The sequence below is a fragment of the Alosa alosa genome, chromosome 22 (genome assembly GCF_017589495.1).
Source record: "Alosa alosa isolate M-15738 ecotype Scorff River chromosome 22, AALO_Geno_1.1, whole genome shotgun sequence".
Taxonomy (NCBI): Eukaryota; Metazoa; Chordata; class Actinopteri; order Clupeiformes; family Clupeidae; genus Alosa; species Alosa alosa.
Window position 1 is genome coordinate 2,003,914 of NC_063210.1, and position 26,485 is coordinate 2,030,398.

The window sequence follows — 26,485 nt, forward strand, 5'->3', positions numbered from 1 at the left end:
TAGTAAGAACTTGTGACAGAAGTTTGGGTTTTGATTTAAGAGAAGATAAATTAATATATTGCAAGACCTGCATGGTGTAAGTGGGATCATGGACTTCACAGAGTTTGGGTAGCAGGAAATAATACACTCAGGTGTATCAGAACTGTTTAGGTTAGTCTGTCTCCAACTGATATCCTCCTCATGTGAAGGACATCAGGGAGTATGCCTACGTAGATCAGTACGTTTTCATGCTTCCAGCAGCTTCCCCATATACTCATGTTATCATTATTGTTGTCTCATTTTAGATTTGTGCAATTGCTGACTGAATATACAGAAAACACCTATTCACCTGAACACCTACACCCAGCATCTGCTGAGCAACACAAATGCACAGTGCCAGAGAGCAACTTACGTAACACATTCTCAGAAAAAGTCATCAACCATATATTCCGCCCTGCTGTAATAAAAAGGCCTAAACAAAAACTGATTTAATCAAACTGCCAAAAAGGCTTGCCAGATTGATGCCACTCTGCAATCGTCTTCTACACATTGGCAGACATCTGTGTTGTATTTACACGTACTGTATGGCCAATGTGTTGAAACCATTTCCTGAAATCATCAATATTTATCAACACATGACCTGTGGCCGGGGATGCCCGGGACACTACAAAACAATGTGGTTTAACAAACTGTTAAACAATATGAGGTCTGGTGATTGCTTCTTCATCTGGCCGGCGGCCATGATTGTGATTGCATCTCTGTTATTATTCTGTTAGACAGTTGGTGTTAACTTTAAAATACTAACCGATGTGTTGCATGTGTAATTGCAAATGTGGGGACATCATTTGCTTGATTTAAGGAATTAAGAGAAGATATAGAGAGGACACTTACCCGGCTAAAATGATGAAGAAGTCTAGTCTGTTCCATGTGTCACCAAGATAACATTTTTTTCCAAAGATTCCCAAGGCCACCATCTTTATCACCATTTCCACAGCAAAAAATGCAAAGATGAAGTCATCAAAATCCTACACACAAGAGGGAAAGACGCAACATTCATATTCATTTGTAGTCAGGCTAAGCTACAGTACCTTGACACACAATTACCAGTGTCCTATGTATATTAAGGTTTATGTGAAATCACATTAAAGCAGACCACATCATACTTACATTTACACCATACCTTGTCTTTGACAAACAAATAATAATAACAAAACAAACAAAAATATTTGTTTTGTTTTTCCCATAAAGTTTCCTCTCTTGGTCCAGCATAGCATCCCATTGTACACAACTTGTAAGGTACAAATTATGTACAAATAGATAGATAAATTATAGAAGGATAAATGATATCCTTCAAAATGATGCGGTGAGAAACTGTTTTTAAAAAAACACTGATCACATTGGTTACCAGAGCAGGACACTCCAGTGAACTGATTAGTGGCAGTTGGCAGTCTGCTTTGCATAGGTTGAGGATTTCTACTTGTTTATTCATCAGCAGACACTCGGGCCAGCTGGTACCTTTGCATGATGTCACCCTTAGTGTAGGCTGAAGATACAGCAGTAGGCTGGGAGACCAGTCCCTCAAGGTCAAATCTCATTGTCTAGGTAACACACCTTGTGGGATGTCTCACCAGCTGGTACAACATTTGGTGAGAGTGGCTTATAGAGGGGAAACCCCTTCCTGTTCAGATACTGGCGAAGTGATCAGTGCCAGCTGGAATTGTCTGTAACTATGCAAAATGGCGTAGGAGGAGGCTGGGGACTGGGAGAGATGAGAAAGATAGGAGAGGGGAGAGAAAAAGCAAGCTGTTGCCTGCACTATGCGACAAATTTCAGTGAACAACCATATGTGTTTGTGCTTATGTGTGTGTGAGCTAGTGTGTGTCTGATCAAAAGGTAAGCCACTGTGTCCTACCAAGCATGAGTGACTGACTGTACCACTGCACAAAGTGTCTGTGTGTGGGTGTGATTGCTTATGCTGTGTGTGAGCTGTTATGTGCTTCAGCTGTGCTCTCTCAAGAGAACTAATCCAAACATTGGGTTTCCCTCAATGCAGTATACTTCCCAGAACAACACTAGACACTAATCATCCTCTCTCTGACTGCAGTGGAAAGTGCCACGGGTGCACAAGTGTGGTTTAGGGACTCTAATGTAAAGTGCTCATTCAGATGGCAACATATCAGAGAACATTCAGACAATTTGGTGCTGATACCCACAGTAGGAGAATTACAATCAGTCTCTATTATCTTTAAACATACCTCATATTAAGTCGTGTAGTAATCGTAGTTTGTTCAACGTTATGTTTCATTCAACATGTTTAGCACAGTATGGTAGGTCTGAATAATGAAGCAAACGTAGGTACTGCCTTTTTGAATTCCTTTTGCCTTGTGAGTGCAGACAGGCATAATTGATTGCAGAGTGGTGAATGGCATGACATTGTTTATTGTGCTTGCTTGTCTGCTCATCATAGAAAAAAGGAGTCAACACCAAAAATATTTAAAAAGAAAAGCACATTGTTTTCACAGATTTGACACTTACCTTTCTGATAAAATATAAAGAAAAAAATTAACAATGGTAAATAAAAAAAATCGGAAGATTTGCTAGAGTTGTTTCAGGTCAGGTGTTGATATTGGTTATCTACAGTGACTGTTGGAACACAGTTGCATGATATGGACTGTCTCATCCGCTGGGTAAGATAAATAATAAAGAACATACGTTTTAAAACAATCTCTGTCCGCAGAGCTGTTTCCTCATAACACTGTAAAATTGGATGAGCTGCTTGCAACACAGTTCAAGATAAAAAAAAATACGAACCAACACCTTGAGAGACAAATGGTGTGCTCAGCCATGGAAAGAGTTTGGGTAACGACTAAAGAATTCTTCTGCCCTGTGCTTCATGATTTCAGTTGAGAACCCCTCTCAAGGATACCAAACACAGTCTCCTTTGCATATCTTACCCGGCAACTGCTCCTCCCAAAATCTCACTTTCTTCCACATGAGCATAAAGAGGTAGCACCTCACATCTATGATAGTCAGCACAGAAAAAGCCTGAGGACATTTCCTAGCTTTCCACTAAAAAAATTACCATACACTCTATACATAATCTTGACTGCAGTATATAACAACATCTACAGAATAATGACAAAGCTCTTTTCACAATAGCTATAAAAAGCAGGGCAGAAGAGAAAATAGAGGAAGTCTTTACCTATGCCTGAGTTTCACTGAGAGAGTTTCTAGGACCAAGAACAACATATAACAACAAGTAATTGTAGTATAACAAGTATAACATCTTCATGATGACTATCTGTCACATATTGGAATGATCCAAAGGTTACCTACATATGCATGTATCCAGTTTTTAAGGCTTGGGACTTCAAAATTGTATATACACTCTTCCCTCATACATAAAACATAAATGCCATATTTATAATTTCTATCAGTGTCTATTTTTGACTCAATCTGGACAAGCATCACAAGAAATCAGTATGGATTTAAACATGATCTATACATGCATGTGGTACTTGCCTCCTAAATATGCAGATGGAGAGTTAATGAAGTCACAGTGAGAGTGATCAGTCTCATGAACTCTCATCACTCACATTAGCCCAGATTAGTAGCATCTAAAGAGGACACATACTGTAGCTCACACTCAATACTGCAGAGGGGAGTGAGTTGAAGAGTAAGAGCTGATGATGTGTGCTGTTGTTGGAGTGGGGGCGGATCAAAAGTAGGGGCTCTGGCACACTCAGTCTTTTATTACATTGCCTCAGATACCATTACTCCACCGAAGGCATTATTTCTGGCTCAGCAAGAGGTTAACCCGAGTCATGCCAGCCCCCTGGGAGCCATCATCCAGACAGTGATGGGAGAGGACTGCATGTGTTTGTGGATTGCCTGTCGGATGAGTCTCTCTTCTGCTCTCCCTCTCTTGACTTCACTAAAATACCCGTGCCAATTTCCATGTGATAAGAGGGGAGTGATTTGATCACCCATCAGAGGAGATAATCGCTGTAAACCTCGCAGAGCCCCGGGCAAAAAGGAAAAGACCTCCACGTGTCAGCTCCAGAGAAAAATAAAGTGGTGTGCTGCACTATGCCGCAGTACAAATTTACATGTTGACTTCCAAGCCAACTTGAAAAGAATACTTAACTCACCCTGTATAGGATATTCTACTGTAATAGAGTAGCAAGAAATCATGCTGTTTGTTTACAGACAAAGATAGCTGTGTAGTACTTGATACAGTTTTTTCTCAATAATAAAGGTTTTAAAAATGGATATTTATAGTTAAGCCTAAAATTGCTCATGCCCATGCCAAATTCGTTTATATTAGAGCATATAGGTTTCTTCTGCCTGCAAATAACCTCAGCATGAGACAAAATACATCAAAAAGATTTAACTTAAAAACAAGCTAGAGGGTCACCATTCTCTCTGTCATCCTGCATGATCATCTGGATCATGAACAGGATTCAAATGCTGAAATTTGGTTTCAATGCGCAAGATCGAGTCGACAGTCCGCCTACTTACAGTATGCATTCTGTCACTGTCACTCAAATGATGTCTGGAGCCAAGATGGAGATGCCAAATTTGCTCACTTCCTTGGTTGAAAGCGTTAGGGGAGCAATGAAATTCAGACGAATAGGTATACTAATCCACTACGCTGCCTGTGTTATGGATGGTGTCCCTCAGTTCAGCAGTATTTTTGGACTGCATTAAGCAAAGAATAAACAAATGGTTTCTAAGAAATATTTGTAAGATGAAAGAAAACATACAGACGAAAATATCATACAGTCTTCTCAGACAAAATAACACTTTAACAGTTCTGATGAAATTGAGCTTCACATTTCCTATACTTTACATACTGAACAGAAAAATCCATAAACACAACTGCTAAGATGAAGAATTCCAGGATTTTACCTGTGCAGCAGCATCAATGATTCTTTCCTAATTTCAGTTGCAGAAGTCGCAACTGTCAATCCAAGTTACTAACAGTCAACATTTAATGTTTCATTCCATCAACCACAATTCTCAGTGATCAGAAAGGCAAATAAACCAGAGATGTGATGTATTGTTTAGAGAGTAACAGGGGGATTTTTGTTTAATACACAGTGACATCTCACAGAACAGCGGTGTTGTTTAGGTATATCTAGGGACACTCACCTCCAGGATTTTGCATCGTTCCGAGTCACACAAGATATCTTCACAAGGATGGAACATCCCCAGGGTGACGCAGTTCAGCAGAATGACCAGCATACTCATCCTCTCGAACCACGTGGGAAACAGGAGTTAAGGAACATTTGATGACAGAGGTCATTCTACAACTATTTCATAAGTACTATATGGTGTGATGCTCAACACTTCTATCAGTGTGCATTGTTGTTTTTAATGCATGTCATCAACGGATGTTACAAAATCTGATGGACTCATGGCATCATGAAGTAAACACAACAGTAAACATTAAATTCAGTCAATAGCAATGAAAACAAACTTTTCCCACAAACCACAACCTAAACATCTCTTGGTTTTGTGAGCATATGGACACACTACTAATACCACATATTGCCACTGGTACTCAGTAAGTTGTTTCAAGATAGGACTAATAAGAATAAATTAAAAGGAGACAAAGATGTCTTCATAATTTTGTTTATCATTGTGCCATTTAATTTACTTTGCTCAGAACAGATCGCCTGCTGCACATTTATGTCTTTAGTCTTGGACTAGGTAATAGATCAAAAGATGCAGATAGCAACCTTTGTCAAGCAGCCAAAACTTGTCACCATGCTAACTGAATTAACAGAAGCTAATGCCCTGGTAGGGGGCTGTCTGAACACACTGGAACCAGACAAAGAACAGCTCATTTCTCTCAATTACTGGCAAACACATTATCATGTTATTACAGGACAAAGGATACAAAAAACTGTTGAAAGAGGTGAATGCATCATTAAAATATTTCTCAAGGCAAAATTTGTGGTGGAAACCACAACAACAATGTGATTCATATCCAAAAATTGTCATGATGAAAAAGCCAAATGTAAACACCCGGAAGAAGCACTCACGCTGTCCTCTCCATTTCAATTCTTCACAGTCCATTTGAGAGACTTAGGGTCAGATGTACCAAATCATTTGCAACTTGTTTCAGACATTAATTCTTCGCTATCAGCACCTTAAAATATGGCATGATATGTATGAGCAGACTGCACAAGAAAGTACATTTTGCCTCCAACAGGAGCGCTCGCTGCATGGCAAGTTGTGCTTTTCCCACTCATACATATGCATTTATGGGAAGGCCAGAGAAAAAGTGAAAGCTTTGTGCAAAGACATGAGAGGAGGAGCATTAACAGCGATGAATTAGGTATTCTAGAATATGTATCATAACTACGGGTGACAGCGCACATATTTTTTTTCCGTTGAAAATGTTCCACCTTTTAATGCATGTGTAATTTGAAGACTGCAGTTAAATGTGTGAATAGAAGAAACTTTCATAAACAATGGAATCAGTATCCAAAGCCCCAGTTTTGCTTATTTGTACCATGCCAAAAGCAACCTTTAGTTTTGCTTGCCTTTTTAATATCTTACTTTCGCTTTGTCATCCACTATGCCTGATTGATTCTGAATTTGTTTGTTTTGGCTGCACAAATAGCTAAATGGTAGAATTACTGTTCTGCATTATCTCTACAGTATGTTTGATGCCTTCTTAGCATGTGTTGTATTATTTCCAGATCGTTAAATATTTCATTGCTTTTAATGTGCTCCACAGTTGATTCCTTTTAACTGTGCTTGTGATAACTGCCAATTACATTATAGGAATGGAGAAAACGCATCAACTGTGAGATGAGCTTCAGGTTTGGTAAATAGAAGTACACCTGCCTATCAGTGTTTTACTGTGAAAAAGAAACGGCTGTTATAACTGATACAGTATAATGTTGCCATAATCTGACAATGTTTATTTAATATGGATGACCACAGATCCATCTCCCTTACTGCATTCTATTATTCAGTAAAACTGAAGAATGTAGTTTCTTACATGAACTTTTTCGATCATGTTGACATTTTCTCTTCAGAGTTTCTCTGGTAGCGCACAGTGTTATTATAATATCACCGATGTTACTAAGGAAACAGGTGATGAGGCAATGAAATCTTTCATATTAGAATGTGAAAATGTAGTGCCTGTGCACCACTTACTGCCAAATACTGTAAATGCAACCAATGCAATTTGCAAAACATTTAGTTAGCAGAGTCAGACATGGTGAGGGTATATCATCAAGGATGGTTCTAGTCTAAATCCTGCCCACAATATTGGAAAAGTGACACTATCCTTTCCTTAAGATTGAATCTTTTTTTTGAATTGGCTCTGCCATTCTAAGCTCTGGCTTCATGAGGCATTGGATTGGTTTAGATTAGAAAGTTTAAATCGTGTAAAACCTGCTAACCTATGCTAATCTTTCCAATCCATATTTAGGCTAAATTCTCCAAACATAACACACTTTTGCCTCACCGGGACTACCAAGGATCATGACTTAAGTTAAATCTTTATTGAACTCAATGCACAAGGACACAGAGCATTGAGCTCCACAGCTCTGCTGTAAATATGGTAGCAGCACTAACAGTGCTTAAATGTCATATCATTCTTCACTGATCACTGAATTATTCCTGAATTATTCCTACTCATTATCCACTATACTAATCTCCAAACAGAGCTCAGGGCTATAGTGTATGAAGAGTTTAGATGCAAACCCTCTATAAACGCCACCTGCATCAAAAATGATATATTGATGGTGAGTGAATCCTCTCCACACATACAGTAATATACGTTAATCAAATAATTTAGCTTTAAAAGCCTGCTACCACTCTCTTCCTGGTCTAAAATATCAAGTAATAGGCGATAGAAGCCTGATCATTTAAAAAGAAAAGTGGTCTGAGGGATTTAGAGGGTTTTGCATCTGAACTCTTTATATGGAGACAAGCACTATCTGTATAAAAATGATGAATGAACTGGTAGAACACAACATTATGTAAAAAAATGTTCAAACCAAGAACAAAATATCTTCAACATTTGGCTCCCATTACATGTCCAAAGCAACCAAATCATTGTGTTGAATCCAAAATTGTCACATTCAAAGTCGTAATATCCATATAACCACAAACAAAATCTCCCTCCAACACTAAGTGTTCCAACCCATAAGGTCAGAGGAACTTATAAATATCTATCCGTAGCCATACACACAATCCTTATCTTGTTTTTCTTCCTCATTACGCAGAGATGCACACGAGAGTAGAACTCATTTTCTAGAGACAGTGGTCTCACTTAAAAGATTGTCACAGAAAGTGGGTTCATCATGCATACAAAAAGTGCCTTGACAAAACCCCTCACTGCCTTCCCTCCTCCAGCAAACATGCACTCTCACGTGTAAGCCCCACATGGCTCATGCAGCATTGTGGGGGAGTGTAGGTGGCTCACAGTGGAGCTCGCTCACAGGCGACAGCAGGATCAAAACCTCATCAACACCTCCTAGTTTATTTATGTGCAGGCAAATTCCCTTATGGGGTCTCTTCATGCACTGGAGCCTTTCTTGCTTCTCAAAGCAGGCAAGAAAGACTTTTCGGTCGTATATGCTGCTTGGCTACAGTTTCAGTCTTTTCTTTGCGAGCACAGCAAGGATTCTGCAAACTCCTGACATCAACTTCCACTAAAGTATCTGTGGGTATGTTGAAAGACTTACAGAAATGTAATGTTAGAAAATAGTTTAATTTAAGCCTCTGCTAAGACCTTAACACTTGCTTCATTGTCTGATGTCAGCTGTCTCATGGACAGAATTAGATGTAATATAGTGTTAGCCATTTCTGGATGTATAATTCCTACGCATCAGTCAACCGAACAGCCATTCAAAAGATAGGATTCATTTTATGTGGTGGATGACAGTGTGGTGGATTTTCACAGTTGAGTCTGAGACATCAAGCTTAGGAGGTGCAATATAGCTTTTACTAACTGGTCCAGCTGCCAACCACTCACTTGGCTTTTATTGACATGCTGTGGGTAACTTGACATTCTTGACCACAACGTTTGGGGTAGGAAGCAGTGTGCATAAAATTTCCAGAATAAATTTCCAGGAATTAACAGCATTATAAAAATGACACTGACGTTAAACAAGCAATTCTGTCTGCACAGCAATGTGCATAGTGCATATGTGCTTTGTTTATTAAAAGATTCATCTCTTATCTGATTTGACTTGATATTTACTCTATACTGCTCGCATGGCATTCATAAGAATCACTTTGGTAAGTCCGCATACAGTCATGAATAATGACACAGAACCTCTGCACTCAGCATGCGTCTTTAGGGTTTCCCCCGTGTATTGTAATGTATTCAAATACGGACTCCTTCACTTTAATTTCTTCTGGCAGTTTCACATTGCTGAGAAAAATGGGACTGTAATTTTTACCACTGCAAAACCCAACTACTCTAGTTGAATAGAGGTTGATTAGCTAATGAGATGATTCATTTTGGGGGGATGTCAGCTACCACTAATAAGTGGCTTTAGTAAAGGCCTAGTCTGCATATGTGTCACAATAATGCCTGCAACTTTACAATTCAGCTATGATTATTTTAATGTAGCATTGTAGTTTCTTGTGTGTAGGTCAGGAAGTGTTGTTTGTGTTTTCATTTCTGTTTATCTTACACTTCAACATAGAAAGAGCTAGTCTCTTCCTGACAGAATATATGTAATGAGTCATATTGGCCTCATCAAATAAAAAATAAAAAAAAATAAAAAAATATATGTGATATGTAATATGATTTCTCCACAGTACACAGTTTTAACTGAACTATAGATGAACTCAGGGTATGCCTCAGTATTCCTTCTGTACCAGTGGCCACTTGGGGATTTCTCTTGCTCTCGTTAAGCCTGAATAAACTCAATTTATCATACTGCTGTCCATATTGGTGCAGGGAGTGCTTGGTTTTTGTGGTTGCAGAGGTGATCGATGGGTGAACGTAAGAACAAGCATAAAAGAAGACTCCAGGGTGTTTGTGTATGGCAAAGCAAAACAGCCTAAATCATAAGTGGGGATATGCAGATTTTACCATACCAACAAAACAAAAGATCATTCATACGGTGGATCCCGACATGGATATCAATCAATTACACACAATTTAATGCAAAATGCAATTTGCACCAACTACAAACACAACAAACCAACAACACAAACCAACAACCACCTACTACCCACCTACATCCAGTATTCCTGTTTCATGAAATATCTCTTTTCTCTTTTCCCTTTCTCTTTTCACTGTTATACTTTCATTTCTATATTCTTCATTTATTTTTTTCACTTCACTTCACTGTAGATTTTTGTTTAGAGAGAAAAGGCAAAAACAACTCGATGAATAAGACCGGGAGCTTCACAGAGTTTTCAGGTAGAAAGGGGTCTGCAAAATTCTAATTCTTATGCCATACTGGTGTGTTCTAATGCTCTTGGAAAGGTTCTTGGAAAACTCATTTAATTATTTTCTCAACAACCTTGGGACACCTTCAATTGCAAGGATAGTGACAAAGAATAAGAAAATCCTAAATGGAAACTTGCAACCAACATCCTACTGCTACAGGGTGGTGACAAACATCCCATACAACTACTGTAGGTGTCGACCAAAATCTGCATCTGACAGTATGCCCTGTCTTCTGTACCAGCATTACACCTTAACTCCCCCCTGATCTTTATCTCTGAATTGCTGAATCGGCTCAGGAAACAGTAGTTGCTCAGCGGGGAGAGGAGCTGGCTGGCTATTGAGTGTTGATGGTTAATGGAGTCTGGCTCTTCAAGGCCTCTTATTGATGTGCCACTAAGACAAATTCAATGTTTTACAGTGGACCTCTGGGATTAGCTGCAGACGTTTTTCTTCAGCACAGGTCTGACACTGTTGAAAAAGCCATTCTTACATGCAAAGCTTGTCTTTAATATTACATATCACCAACACATTGGAGACTTATATCTGAGGTGATGTTTAAAAAATGATGCTGATAACTGCAAATTGCAATGTGTATGCTACCAATATGCTTAGTTAATGCTACCAATCACAAAACAGAATGCCCCAAACAAAACAAGAGATCTGATCCACTTTAGCAGTGAACAGCACAACTTCTCCAAGCAGTTAGGTAGAAATATTACTGTAAGTGGCACACCTTTGGACTGTCCAATAACATTCAGAAATACATTAAAATATGCAAACTTCAAAGTTGTAAAGATGCATTTACCCTTGCCATTTATAACTGAGATGCCCACCAAATGGATCTTCTCAACATCCCTACTTGGAGAGTTAAACTGACCACCTTGCAACTGATATTGCTGCTGGTTCCTGGAACATGACTGATATAGCAAGCAAAACATTTTATAAAGATATTGGAACCCACTATCATACACACTTAGGCCAAGAACCATGGATGCACTCGGTCCCCTCAGTCTAACCGCAACAATAATTGAGATACTATTTTGCTGAACTGCTGATTCTTCCTCACAAAAGCCAATGTTGCTAAGCAACAGACATTTCTGAGCTCAGAGGGACAAGGGAGTTTCCTGGCGCAAGCAAGATTGCTGCAAGCAGTGTGTGTGTGTGTGTGTGTGTGTGTGTGTGTGTGTGTGTGTGTGTGTGTGTGTGTGTGTGTGTGTCTGTTTTGTGTGTGAGAGAGAGAGAGGGAGAGAGAAGGAGAGAGATAGAAAGAAAAAGAGAGACTAAGAGAGAGAGAGAGAAATAGACTGACAGAGAGAGAGGTGTTACCTGTGTGTGTGTGTGTGTGTGTGTGTGCATGCACTGGACTTCTGAGTATGTGTCAGTATGTCCATAGGTGTAGGTGTACATGTGTCTGTTTACATTTTAGTATATGACCTGTCTGACACTAATGTTACATGCAAATCATGAAGATATAGTATAATCATTATTATTATAGTAACATTATGTACTCTTACATTGACACTGGGAAAACAAAATGCATTTTCTCTTCAAAAGCTATTTACTATGTAACTCTTAGATACAGAAAACGATAGGCTTAAATCATGGTATGCAGCAGCTGTAAACATGGTTCTATGTAAGGCAACTTGAAGAGCACTGCATCTCTGAGCCTCGGATCACCACATTACATGATCATTGATGATGATCATCAATATCACACATGCAACCCAATTTTCCAAAAAGATGGGACATTATAAAATGTAAATATATTTCAACAGAAAGTGATAACTTGCAAATCACGGAAACCCATATTTAGTAGCAAAAAGAATGTGGACAACATACCAAATGTAGAAACTGACAAATCTTACTATTTTATGGAAAAAATACACTCATTTTGAATTTGATGCCAGCAACATGTCGGGATGGGGGCAATAAAAAGTCGAGATGGGGGCAACAAAAGGGTGAAAATGTTGTAAAATGCTAGAGAAAACACAAAGAGGAACATTTCACAACTAATTAGTAGGGGTGTGAATCTCTCATGTAAAAGATGATACGATTCGCATCTAGATACATGCACGATTCGATACAAGAAAAGATACATGTTTATAAAAAACGATTCAGTGCGATTCGATGCGATGCGATTTGATGCAATTCGATGCAGTTCAAGAATGGAAAGCATCCTGAAAGATTTTTTATAATTTGCTCAAGGTGCACATTCATTTTATATTATCAATTATCATGGTCATGGTTGTCAATTAGGCAACAAAATGTGTGAATATGATTATCTAAACTGAGGTTTGTTTCATATAGGCCTACTGTATTGAAATGAAAAAAGAATAGTCTACATTTCAGTCAAACACAGCAGCCAAATACAACATAAAAATACATTTTTATAGACTTTACAGATTTTTATAGAGATATATCTGATTGTTTTCATGGAGCTGTAGCCTTGTTGAGGTAAGACAATACCAAATTTAAAATAAAACAGTGCTTAAGACACTTGGACACTTGGCCTTTTCTCATATAGGCCTAGCCTAGCCTACAAGAATAAAATAGGCCTACAAATCAATGAACTCTCTGGGCTTATTTTGTTCCAACAGTAGACCTAATGCAGAAACCTAAAATGCCACAAGTCTGAGTGAATATGAACAAAATCATTGGCTAATAATTTATGCATCGTTTTAGCAGCAAGGGCTAAATTATTATTTAACATTAAGGAAATCCCTTCATCAAAGGTCAGGCTACTCTACAGACTATCGTTGCTGTTTAGGAATGCTATAAGTGCTTAATTTCGCGCTGGATTTCGAAAAACAAAAGCCAACCGAGTGCAAGTTGTCACATGCTTAAGTTGCAATAGATGTATGGGTAATGAGGTCATTTGACAACTTTGGGCAATGAATGTAACCAAAAACGAACAGCGTTACCCACAATTCCGTGCCACGTATAGTTTCAAAACCGGAAGTAGGGTGAACGCGGTGCTTGGAACGTAAATGAGAGTCTGAGCGAGCAGAAAAGGTTGTGCACCGATTCATAACAAGTAAATCGATATAACGACCGGTTCATTTCAGTTTTTTTCCGATACGGGGCTTCACGTATCGATGTAGCCGTATCTTACACGTTAAGACCGTATCGTATCGGTTAATCTTTACACACCTACTAATTAGGTTAACTGACACCATGATTGGGTGTAAATAGAGCATCTTTTAGAGTCTTTCAGAGGTTAAAAAAATGTGTGTGCAAATACTGCAACAATATAAGAATTAAGGCTCTTAAATGTAAAATTGCAAAGCTTTTGGGGATTTTCATTATCTATATATAATATCATAAATATTCAGAGAATCCAAAGAAATCTTTCACACAGGAAAACTTCAATTGACGCTCAATACACAAATGCTGTTCTCTACCCTGCAAAAAGAAATCATATTTAGACATGATCCTGACATGCCCCCATCTTCTCTGGACGTGAGCTCATTTAGGATGGACCGAGGCAAAGTGGAAAACTGTCTTGTGGTCGAACCAATCAAAATTGTACATTCTTTTTGGAAATAATGGAGAAGAACCATCCAACTTGTCATTAGCCCACAGTTGGAAAGCCAGAATCCATGTATGCAGTATGCTACATCTGGAAAGGCAGCATTAATAAAGAATGATATATAACGATTTTGGAGCAACATAGGCTCTTTCAAGGAAGACCTTGAATATTTCAGAAAGACAATGCCAAACTGCATTCAGCACATATTACAGCATTGCCCCATTTAGAAGTGTCCAGGTGCTAACATGGCCTATCTGCAGTCTATACTTGTCATATTTGGAGCAACATGACACAGAAAACATGACAAAGAGGACCATGAAATGTTGCACTGCTGAAAGCTCAATTCCTAAATATTAAGAGACTTATTAAAAGAAGTGACCATGCAGCACAAACACACAAACACATCCCTCTCCCAACTTGAGATGTGTTGCTGGCATCAAATTCAAAATGAACATACCTGTATGTGTACCAAAATAACATTTCTATTTCAACAATCAATATGTTGTCTACACAGTTAAATATATGGTTAACAAGATTTGCAAATCCTCACAGTCTATCAAGATTTGTTCTGTTTGGGTCTGCAATGACGAGGATTAGAGGTAGTTAGGCTACTAAGTATGTAGTTATGAAGACAAACATGGTCATAATGAATGTTACAAGGACTTATAGTGACTTTTGAATACATTTGTATGCCATCACAGGGCTTTATAGATATCGGCATATTAGAAAGTGTTACCATAAATATTTAATCTGAAATATGAGGTGATATATCTTGCACTGTCTGTTACATATTGCTGAATCCTTGAAGACTTATCAAACACTGTGCTAGACCAGCAGTCTAGGAGAAACTGAATAAATAGTCTTTAGTCCTGAACTGATGCCACTGGACTAGTATTTCTGCATATACTCTCCAACATCAGCTTAGCAGGTACTGTACAGCGTCACATTGCTTAAATACCCCTGAGCTTCAACCCGACTTAAACCCTTCAACACTGTGGTGACACCATGCTGTAATTGCACCCACTACTCAGGGCCACTTTTCAAACGTGTCAGCAAAATCTTCCCCTGAAACTACATTAGCCACCTATCAGCTGTCTAATTCACTCTGGTGTGGGCAAAAACTACAAACATCAGATACCTCCATCCAAACCACACACTGAGAGAGAGAGAGAGAGAGAGAGAGAGAGAGAGAGAAGCATGTGCATATAGTGTACAGTATGCACTGAAGACACACATATATACATGCACACACACACACACACACACACATGGAATCCATGCATTGCACATGACTGCATGTATCAGACTTCACACAATGTAAAACACAGTACAGTCCATAAGGGCCATAAAAATCACTGCAACAAAACCTCTTAATCGCCTCACTGATGAGGTACGCTGCTAATGAAGTCTGCCCACTGACATAGACAATAGCCCAGTCCTCATTACCATAGTTACTCAGTTACACAAAAAACTGCAACTGACCATAAAGATGTCCAACAATCTTTGTCAGTGTCTTGTATTGTGAAATGATTCTATTTGAATAAAGCAAGTCTACCCTGTCCATTTTAGGAATCCCTCATCTACACAGTGAGATACCTTAATGGTCATTTACACAGTGAAGATGTACCTTAATGGTAATTTTGAACTGAAAAATATGAGAGATTACTTTGTGATTAATCTGTGGTTCGCTATAAATACTCATGCGATTATGGTAATTGTGATGAAATGTTTTAATCAGTTGACAGCCCTTGAACACGCTGCAGAGCATTGCTGTTCCTGTGCTCCTGGCCCCTCTGACCAAAGGTTCCTCGAGCCACCTCCAATAATAAGAACCTGGGCAGCTTAAGGATGGGGGGTCAGCTGCGAGGATGACTGGGAGGTTATGAGTTCCTCAGGATCCTGAGGGCTGTACTCGGTGAGTACTATATCTGGTCAGTGATTCATTAAGGGGAGGTTATTTTTTGGTTCTTCAACCTCCTCTCTGTCCACTATTCTATCTGACCATGGCTCTTGACACTCACCTAGCTTTAAGAAAAAAGAAGCATCTAAACTCCTTTAACCTCCCAGAGCCCAGAGACTTGTGTCTGTGTGTGTGTGTGCGCGCACACAAATCCCATACTGCCACCAGACTGCTAAGGCATTGGAGAGAACCAGGGAATGAGAGTGACTAAAATAACCTACCAATCTCCTGGCAGCTCATATTCCATTATATTCAGTAAATAAAGCAGACCACCACTTACCTAAGCACCAAGCATAAGCCACATGAGAGCAGAGCTACTGCTTTGGCTGAGCAAATGGACTGGACTGGACTGGACTGGACAAAAAATACATGACTAGAAATGGATGGAGAACATTGCATTTTCAGTACAATTAATTCCTTTGAAAATATGTTTAATCCAATAGTGATGAGCCACACACTGCTATAATGCTATCCCACAGAGTAGCGGCCTGCAGTTTGCAAGCTATACACTTAGACACAAAGACAAAAGGCAGAATGATATCATGTCCCACAAAAATACTTGTTAAAAGTGAATTATTATTTTTTTTTAAAAAAGGAAAATCATGTAAACACAAAGAATTTCACCATGGAAACATGGTGCTTTTAACTGTTTGTTTACACTCCAGAGAGCTTGATCTATTTTAATTTTCAACACTGGAGGTTTCTGTTTCTATGGTAATTGTCACACTTACACCAATATTTTTCTCTTTGGATTGAAGGCCACATCGTTTGAGACACACTTTAAGGAGGCAAAGTAGGAGAGTAGGATTAAAATGGTGATAAGTATGTTACTGTACATGCATGGTGCAGGGTTCATGTAAAATCACTAATCAATCATTTATAATCAAGGCATGAACTTGTTTCTTTTAGAGGCTAAATTGAATGCTGCATCAGGTGAGAAAATTCCAGAAAATAAGATTATTAAGTAGAAGTAGAATGCCCCCAGAAGAGATGAAAGACACGTTCCCCTGAACTGTTATTTACTGCAAGGACACCGAGGACTTGTCCCCATTGCTTTATCAAATTGTCTGCAATTGTCCGAAAGTTGCACGTTCTACCTGGAAAGAGCAGCTGTTACATGCTCAGGCTGTATAGCAGCTTCTAAATATCTCAGGAGCACAACCTTGAATGGCATTATTTCGATTCTGACTTTATGCAAACAGTGCATAAGGGGAAATTCATTTCACCAGAACTCTATCACAGTGACACAGCTGCTTCATTTTGTCATTAGCCACACATATGTGGCTCTGATCTGACATGTCAACTTAAAAAATGACAACAGACTGTGCAAACACATTCAATAGGTTAGTTTAGGTTACAGATTATGTGTAGCCTCAAATGTGCATTTTGAAATGTTTTCAATCAACACATCTGCATTGTCACATACATGTGAATCAATCTTTCTCTTTCATTTCTCCTCCATTGCACTTTTTGGAACAAAATCACACCCCTGCCCTCCCTTCACTTTGAATTAAGACCACAAATCAAACCAGGTAGAAATGTTCTGGCCATAATGACAAATTAAGTAAAGAAATTAAAGTACGGAATAACAAAATTAGCTACAGAAGAGCTCTCTCTCTCTCTCTCTCTCTCTCTCTCTCTCTCTCTGTGTCCCTTCTATCTCTGCATCAGCACCATCTGTCTCCTTTCAGAGCAAGCTAATGTGCCAGAAGAGATGGCACATAGGAGGGCTGAATCAGTGAAAGCAACGTGGAATGAGCAGGATTTGGATACAGGATTGTCAGTCCTGAGTCAAACTAACAATAATAGCAGTCAGGAGCAGTCAGGTTGAAAACTGAACTCTGCTGAATATTATCACTGAAAGGCACATTTTCATGAATAATCCTACTGAGGTACACATCCATAGGCCTGACTGTCTGAAACCTGCCACATTTGTCTTTTACCCCTTATGAAAGGGTTGTGCACATTGAAGATGTTCATCCTGCATAATATACTGTATAATCTACTATATATTTAATATAATGTACAAAGTGGAATATACCCTTAAATGGACGCCAAATCACGAAAGAGCAGATGTATTTGCTCAAAGTTTCATAAAACTGAGACTAACTTGCCATCTGATTATTATTTTATTGAATTTACACTATCGTTCAAAAGTTCCGGGTCACTTAGAAATTTCCATTCCACTCCATTATAGATTATATATCTCAGCTGAGATCAGTTGCATTGTTTTTATTTAAATCCGGGCAGCAGTTTTCAGATTACATTATGTACTTACATAATTGCAAAAGGGTTCTCCAATATTTTCTCAGTTGGCTTTTTAAAATGATATCACATTAGTAAACAGAATGTGCCTTTGGAACATTGGATGAATGGTTGCTGATAATGGGCATCTGTATACTTATGTAGATATTGCAATAAAGATCAGCCATTTGTTTCAGTCATTTACAACATTAATGATGAAAACAAGGACATTTCTAAGTGACTCTTTTGAACGGTAGTGTATATGTTTATTTGGTTCTCTCCTTGTGTAGAAAACAACATCATATCATTTTACACACACAGTCAGTTCCTTTCCATACAATGTCATATTGTAAACCTTTAATGCAAAAAAATGGTTGAAGCAAAAAGTGGTGGTACCTACGCTGAAAAAAGGTGTGTTGAATTAACTTAATTTTAATGTGGGCATCTGTTCCAACACTGCATCTCTCTTTCAGGCTACAAAATGAATGTATGCTGGCATGTTGAGCATCAATCCCTGACATAGACATGATAAGATGTCTATGCCAATACATACATTAGCAGACAACCTGTCTACACAATTCCTTTGGTTTACCAAGAACACCTCACATCAACACATATGAACACCTTCAGCAACACCAAGCCAAGCTAGAGCAGAGGAGTGGCGAGAGCCACATTTTCCGGATGTGATCATTTGCATTCCCTGCTGCAAATATACCTCATGCTGCACTCTCATCCTATATGATTCAATGAGATCAATTGAAATTGCTGTCAAAATGCATTAGTCCAATCTAATATCATCATATTTTGAAGAGAAACACGACTAAGTTTGTCTTATTCCAGTGTAATGTGGTTTAGTAAATGAGTCACCTTGTCACCTGTTTCTGTTCCACTATCCAGTTTGTTTTCTTTAGAAGAGCAGGGCCAGGTGATATCAACACACTGTAGAGTGGGTGGAGTATAAAACCAATATTTTTATGTTGTCCTCCAGCCTTAGAGCAGGAAGCATTACATAAATTATTGCTGTTTCTGGTATGATGGAGGGCTATTGCAGTATATACAGTATTGTACTTTTGGAAGTCTTAAATCAACGGTGAAGGTACACAGTGGCAGATGATGTGTATTAGAGGAGAGATATACAGCATCCTATGGGACTTCATTACGGAAAAGTATCAAGTAAATACATATGAGTTGAGTTTTCAAGGGAAAAATTACCTCCGTTATTGAGCTGTTTGTTCCATTCACAGCATCAAGCAGAAATGCAGTGAAAATGTTACCATATACATAGACACACAACAGAAAGGATGCCAGATGCACAGTGGCCAGCTTTAGGGGCTGCAGCAGAATGGCAGAACATAGAGAGAGAGAGACACTCTAATGGTATTTCACACTGTGCTTATGATAGAGTGGGACTCCTCATTGCAACATATTGCAGTTACAACTCCTCATTGCAACCCACAGAGGTATATTTCCCATTCCTTGTTTTTTCATTGTAAAAGATATGTCCAATTCTGTAATTAAAAATCCTCATTTATACCTTTTTCTGTTTGCAATTCAAAGTGAATTATGAGCCTGTATCCACCTCGCTATCTGAGTGGAAAGCGTTTAAACCAGCATATCATGTGCTTCATGTAAATGCTTAGTTTAAGGGAAACAAATTATTGAAGACTTCAACACTCACCAATTCCCTTACACAAAGGCAAAGACACTCTTCATATTCTTGTACATTTTCCAAATCCACCTAAGTCAAAGTGCCCTCTCACAGTTTATAAATGGTCATTAGCCACAATCTCCTCGCCTCGTCTTTGTTGCCTTCATGATATCCTTTTAAAAGTTTCTTATATTAAAAAGGATATATCAACAATGAAAAGCCAGCTGGAACCTGCCACTTCCTCTCTCCCCCTTGTGCGCGTTCAGATGCGTTCCCAATGAAATGGAGTAGTGTGATGTTCAAGTTACCGTACTATAGATCTGATGCATATAGAGGAGACTGAGAGAGGACCCAAAAGTGTCATCCTTATGTAACATGCTTTTGGTGCATTTTGACATTTTTAAACATTCTCTAAGAAGAGTGGAAAGCAGTTTCCAGTAAAGCTACTCCTATGTATTGGCTACATTGTGGTGCCCCCTCTGTCCCTTAGTGCCTTAGGCACAGTGCATGATGTGCGTGGTGGTAGAGGCAACACTGCACTCACCAATCAGAAGCAGCACAACTTAAAGAGACATTTGTAATATTCAACTGAATCAATTGATTGAATTGAATCATTGACATTCAAAAATCATATTGCAAATTGCAATCGCAATCACATTAACTGTCAGAAAAATCGAAATTAGACATTTTCCCCAAATCGTGCAGCCATGCACCCCTAATTACAGCCTTGATATTACATTATATCCCTAAAACATTCTGAAACTAATGTCAACAAAATAAAACAATGCTTTTATGTGTTTAATTTTTTACCTAGTTCAAACACCCACCAAGACAGTCCAACCACTCCCCAAAACGGGAAAAGTATGAAAATACATAGGCCTCCTTACTATAAATCACCTTAGGAAGTTGTCAATAGACTGGCATGTAAGTAGCGAAATGTTTGACTTTTATTTTCTTCTTCTATGTGTACTGGTTTGACCTGTTTTATAAAAGTACAGCAACATCAGTGATATGATCCCTGATAACAAAGTCCCAGAGAAACTCTACTGTCCAAAGTTTTTCTTTATCTCTCTGAGCTTATTGGCAGATCCGTATTGGCACATTATGCAGCACATTTCAGATGTGTTTCATGCCCAAAACATGATTAACAGGCCATTCTATTCTTTGTCAATGTGATTAGTGGCAGTCTTTGTAAACTGAGTTCCACTTTAAAGCAGATTGGCCACACAAGTTGTGGCGTCGTCCCTGTGCCTGCTCCCTCACATACATGTACGTTTGGCTTTGTGTGCCTCTGTATACACTGACAGCTGTAGACAGGCACCAATAGGTCATCTTAGGACAGTTTAACAACTGCATGGACAAAATGGTCTGTAAGTCATTAAAATTTCACAAATGGATCTAAAAATGTAACCACTGATTCACAGCCATTTTCATTTAATGTATTTTGCCTCCTGAATTTTTTAATTTTAGGAATTAGGAATGTATATTCAATACCAGTAATGTTCCTTTCCTGTCTTACTAAGAGCACTTTCAGTGTACACTTAAACTTTGTCCTTTCTAATGAAAGTAAATATAAACATGATTTTTGTGTGTGTGTGTGTGTGTGTGTGTGTGATCGTCATAGATGTTGTTTCCGGTCTGGTCGCAGGGCACGGCCCACTCCACCTCATCTTTATTTATATGCGGGATGGTCGAGCTTGATCGATGCCAGCCCTGTACTAACAGCTCCTCTAAATGTCAGACAGTTCTCTCAGGATCTCTGCTCTGTCTCCGTCAACACAGGACACAGTTCCACCACCCCAAGGGCCAGATGTACGTTACAGAGTGCAGCGCAAACAGTGACTAGGCCAGTCCACACAAAGCGCATGCTGTGCCTTTTCATTCGGCGTTGAAGATACTAAACTTGAAACTGATTATGTAATCAGTGCATGTCCCCATCCATCCAAAGGTAATTTACAGCAGATTCAATTACAGGCGCAGTTAAATGGAATCACCAACCAACAGTAAAAGGAATCAAAGGCTTAGTGATCGGGAAACAGATACACGTGCTAATAAGGTGTCTTCAAGCAGAGAGATGTTACAAGACAATAATTCGGATGATTTGTGAAGCTATTGAACATATTCAATAGTGTTGTCATCTATGTAAGAAAATGGACAACACAAAAAAGCGATGCCAAGACAAGAAGAGCAAGAGTAAGGTTCGCTTTTGACAAGGTATCAATTAGCAAAACTCATGCTCAGAGTACTGATTCCATTGTTTGTAGAAGTTTCTTATATTCACGTAGTGAATTCACTCAGTTGGATTACACCTGCTTTCAAGAGGCAAAGAATTTTCACTGATATACGTATGTGCACTATCCCCTGCAGTTTTCATACATTAAGACAGAATAAGTAATCACTCACGTCTCCTCCCACATATTTACACCAAACTCAAAATTCCTATTAATGTGCACAAGTAGAAAAAGTGCAACTGGCCATTTCAGGCTCCTACAGCAGTCAGGCTGCAGCTGTAGTCACATACTCTGTTTGTACTATGCCATGTTTTAGGCACACTTTGGGACAACATTAAGCCTAAAAGAAACGCTTACATTTGAGTACATCTGCCCCTCATACTCAAAATACTACAACAGGAGTACACATAGAGAAGTACACAGCATCTCTCTCTCCCTCTCTCTCTCTCTCTCACACACACACACACACACACACACACTCCTTTCAGCTCGGATCCTTTCAATCTCTATATTAAATGTTGGAACATGGAGCCATATACGCATGCAGGTTGATGATGAAGCAGGTCTGTTCATTCAGCAGATCAAATGCCTTAGCCACCTACACATGGACTTGAGGCTGTGGCTGTCACCGCCACCCAGAGCCTGACATGTTTGCATTTGCCCCACAATACAGGCTTTTCCCGGTGTAATACCTCACCTATAACACCTTTTGGGTTGCTCCACAGTTGCTCTCTGAGATCAGCTGAGATTCTAGGAGAGCTGAGGTAAAATACTGCAACTGCAAAATGTCATCATTCTCAAAACTTACTTGCAAAACACGGCTAAGCCCCACACGAGCAGTTTGCTGCAAAGCCCATCATCACTGCAGTGCAGTCTCAGCTTTGCTAGATTTGTAATGCTGTCAATCACTACCGTCATTATGTTAATTGGCTTGCATATTGTAAATGTATTACTATTTGTTAAGAATGTTCACTTGTTTGCACCACTTTAATGCCCTGACAATGCAACAGACTAAGGCAACCCTTGGCTTGACATGCTGGAAGACACTGAGAGATCTACAAACGTAGGCCATAATAATGCAGCACATTTGCAGACAGAAATAAAGCACATCAATACGCAGAGATGCATCCCCTAGCAAACACATAGTTCCCCTGCCCACACAAAACACACAAACACAGACTCTATCCAGGCCAGCCTTCCAAAGGGAACACAGTAGTGGTAATCAATTCCTATTTGCATCTGGCCCAGTGTTCTCACTGGGGGAGTAGTCCAAAGCGCTCTCAACAGGGATGTTCTGTCTCTTATTCAGAAGCAAAGTACTTATCCCGTATCTAGGGCTTTTTACCGTTTAAGCTGTGCAAACAATGCACAATGCAAAAACTGTGGACAACATCTTTTGAGATTTGGGGGGATTGGTGGTGTTGTGTAGCATGTAAACTGCATGCACACATACACAATCTCTCTCTCCTTCTCTCCCTAATGCACTCTCACTCTTTCTTAACAATCTTCACCACAACTCTGCCTATTCCCACGTCAGTGGCTGATAAACGCATGTGTCCATCATTACCATTGTCCGTTAGGCAGGAGAAGGAGGGGCATCAGTTAAAAGGATTGACAAATTCCCACAACACCCTTAGTGGGCCAGATTGAGAGGACAGAAACGTTTTCTGAAAACACAATGCCTTGCCTGTGATGCAGATAAACATGTCAGACTGATAAGAAGCCAGAGAAACAGATCATGTCCACATACACATATTTGCTGAAGTGCTATGAAGAATTTTCAACACATGAATGATCCAGCCCATTTTCAACACAATACCAGTAACAGAATTCAGATAAGTCTTAGCCAAAGCAGGAATATGAAAATGTGGGCTCTGTGGGATTCTTTCCCAGCTGTTATATAACACAAGGTGCCATAGAGGTAATGGGAGCCACCATGGCATGTATTGGCAATGGTACCCATACAGAAAATATACCACTGTAATGATCCATCCCACTGCTTTGATTTATGATAGGACAGGCTGGAATCTGTGCTTATGGAGTGTGTGAGTAAAGAAGCATAAAGTAGCCTTCAAAGTACATCATGGAGTGTGTGAGTAAAGAAGCATAAAGTAGCCTTCAAAGTACATCAAAGTTCACTCAATAAGGCTGGGGGAAGATGAGTAATATCAAACCCCACCTTCCCCCTACAGACGCAGAGACCCAGAGAGCCACTGTCTATCCCATCATTTTCACAGGATCTCACACTAAACATCTCCTTATCAATGCTGAACACATAAATGACTAGCTAACTAGGGAAGTGAGAATCTTCTTATCGTTGTGGTGCTATAAAAATGTCTGCCATGTCAACGGCATGTCCCTGTGTGTTATCAGCATGATGAATGAGAGACAGCAGGGAGGATGTAGGCAGACACGCCGAGTCTGGAGCTGCTTCTGTGTCTGAGGTGGAGCTCTCCAGCAGGCCCACCCACAGACAGCTGCTTAATTTACTCTGGAGATGACTTTCCCGTCTACAGTAATGGGAGTTTACAGTCACCCAAGGCCTTTATTTTTGCTTGAATGAAATTCATTATCACTACTGAGATGCACCACAGCAGCAGCATCAGAACTGGGGAAGACGAAAACCTGGAATCATATATAGCAAACTCTCAACCCTTGAAGAAAAGGGCAGAACATTCATCATACAGAGACAATAATAGGCACCTCCTTACATGGACTATTCATGCCTAGAGGGTCTTTCATCTTTCATCCATGCCCCCAGTGCAAGCACTCATTATAGGGCCCTATAATAGAGAGTCCCCTATATCTGTGCCCTGTGGATGGCCACATGGCCATGAGCCAAGTCCATCTCATCATCCCCTCACTCTCCTATAGAAGTTGGCACAGTCGTGCAGCACTCTCCAACCTCCAAACACTGTGGAGTTATTCTTGTCCTTGGACTTCGTCTCAGTCAGGACTCAAAGTAGGGATGGAAGAGCAGATTAGTCCATGATACTAAAAATCTATACACCCCGCCAGCACGAACCCTCCCCCTGTGCTCTGGAGAGGAGGGTTTGATGGGGTGGATCAAATGAGTGGTATAGTTAAGACAAGTTGGCCTGGTAATGAAATTCTGTCCCAAAAGGATCCGGAGATTCATGCAGCGTTAAGAGAAATGGGTAACACTTCACTTGACCCTCCTGTTATAGGGCTCCTGTGCTTCTGTTATCAACTCATGCCAGTTGGCACATCCTGGCATAACTCTGCATGACATTCAGTGGTTACTGACATACCAGTGACTATCAGATATTGGCATGACAGTTCTCAAAATGTGTGACAGCCAAATAGTATAAGCTCTTATGGGATCATAAATCCTAAATTAATCCTGATTACTACTCATTTAAAGCAATATGATGTAAAAACAGGTATTTACACTCCTTGTCGTTAACTCTGAACACACTAGGTACCAATGAAGAGCTAAGGGCATCCAAAGCTGACCAGATGGGTCATGTCACACCATAGAAGTTGTATACAGTAGCACAATGCCAGGTGATCCAGGCACGTATCACCATTAACAGAGACACAGATCTGCCAACTACTCTAAGTCTGTGTGTCATCAAATTGTGTTTGAAGCCATTATTTTCACATAAAAACACATTGTGTTGCCTTGAAAGGATGAGATCATTGGGGTTTCCCTGCCCACCCACCAGGACTTGTACTCTTCAAGAACCAGGGAGTGGGCAGGCAACATCATTCCAGACTCCCCACACCCTGCACACAACCTGCTTCATCTCCTCCCTCCAGCAGGCGCTACCAAACCTCATATACCAAAACAAGCAGGCGCAGCAGCAGCTTCTCTTCTCTGGCCATCACCCTCATAAATAACACAACAGTATCGTCTCCTTTCCCATTTACAGTACAGTACAGTACCTACTCTTGTTTCCTAACACAGTTGTGATATCCCACTCCATACTGTATCTACAGCTCATTTCATTCCCATAATCCACATTATTGTTATTTGCACTAACACATTGCACGTTATGTATACTGACTGTCTTTTCTGCAATCCGTATATTGCCTGTATATTGAATCGTGTCTATAAATAGTATTACTAGAAACCAAATTGCTAGCTTTTTGCAGGTTAACATATTTGGCCAATAAAATCAGATACTGATTCCAAAGATGGATAGAAGTATTTAAAGGAATTTCTCTATTCTCATTTACAGTTCCAACTATATAATTAGCAGCAAAGAATATACTATGCAAAACATGCATGAAATACCATTACTGATACTGATCAAAACTCAAACACAAAGAAATTCTAACAAGTAAAACTGCAACTAGTTTGATAACGTATTTGCCAAACCTCTCTCTCCATCAATATTAAGATGGCCAAAGAAAACAATCACAGTTCAATGCCCTTGAGAGCTCCATGCTCTGTCAGGTCAACTCTGTCCAAGGTCCTGAAACATCTAGC

General features: G+C 39.5%; 1 protein-coding gene across 20 annotated transcripts in view; it reads right to left on the bottom strand.

Moving 5' to 3' along the window:
* Positions 1-26,485, bottom strand: part of cacna1g (calcium channel, voltage-dependent, T type, alpha 1G subunit) — a 150,465-nt gene that overhangs the window by 81,116 nt on the left and 42,864 nt on the right. For all 20 annotated transcript variants that reach the window (XR_007192286.1, XM_048232398.1, XM_048232387.1 and 17 more), the window contains exons 3-4: positions 5,134-5,245; positions 871-1,004 (exon numbers count right to left, since the gene is read on the bottom strand). Coding sequence is in view for 19 of the 20 variants with exons in the window: in XM_048232398.1 (XP_048088355.1) it covers positions 871-1,004; positions 5,134-5,245 (246 nt within the window). In the remaining variant the exon portion in view is untranslated. The remainder of the gene's footprint in view (positions 1-870; positions 1,005-5,133; positions 5,246-26,485) is intronic.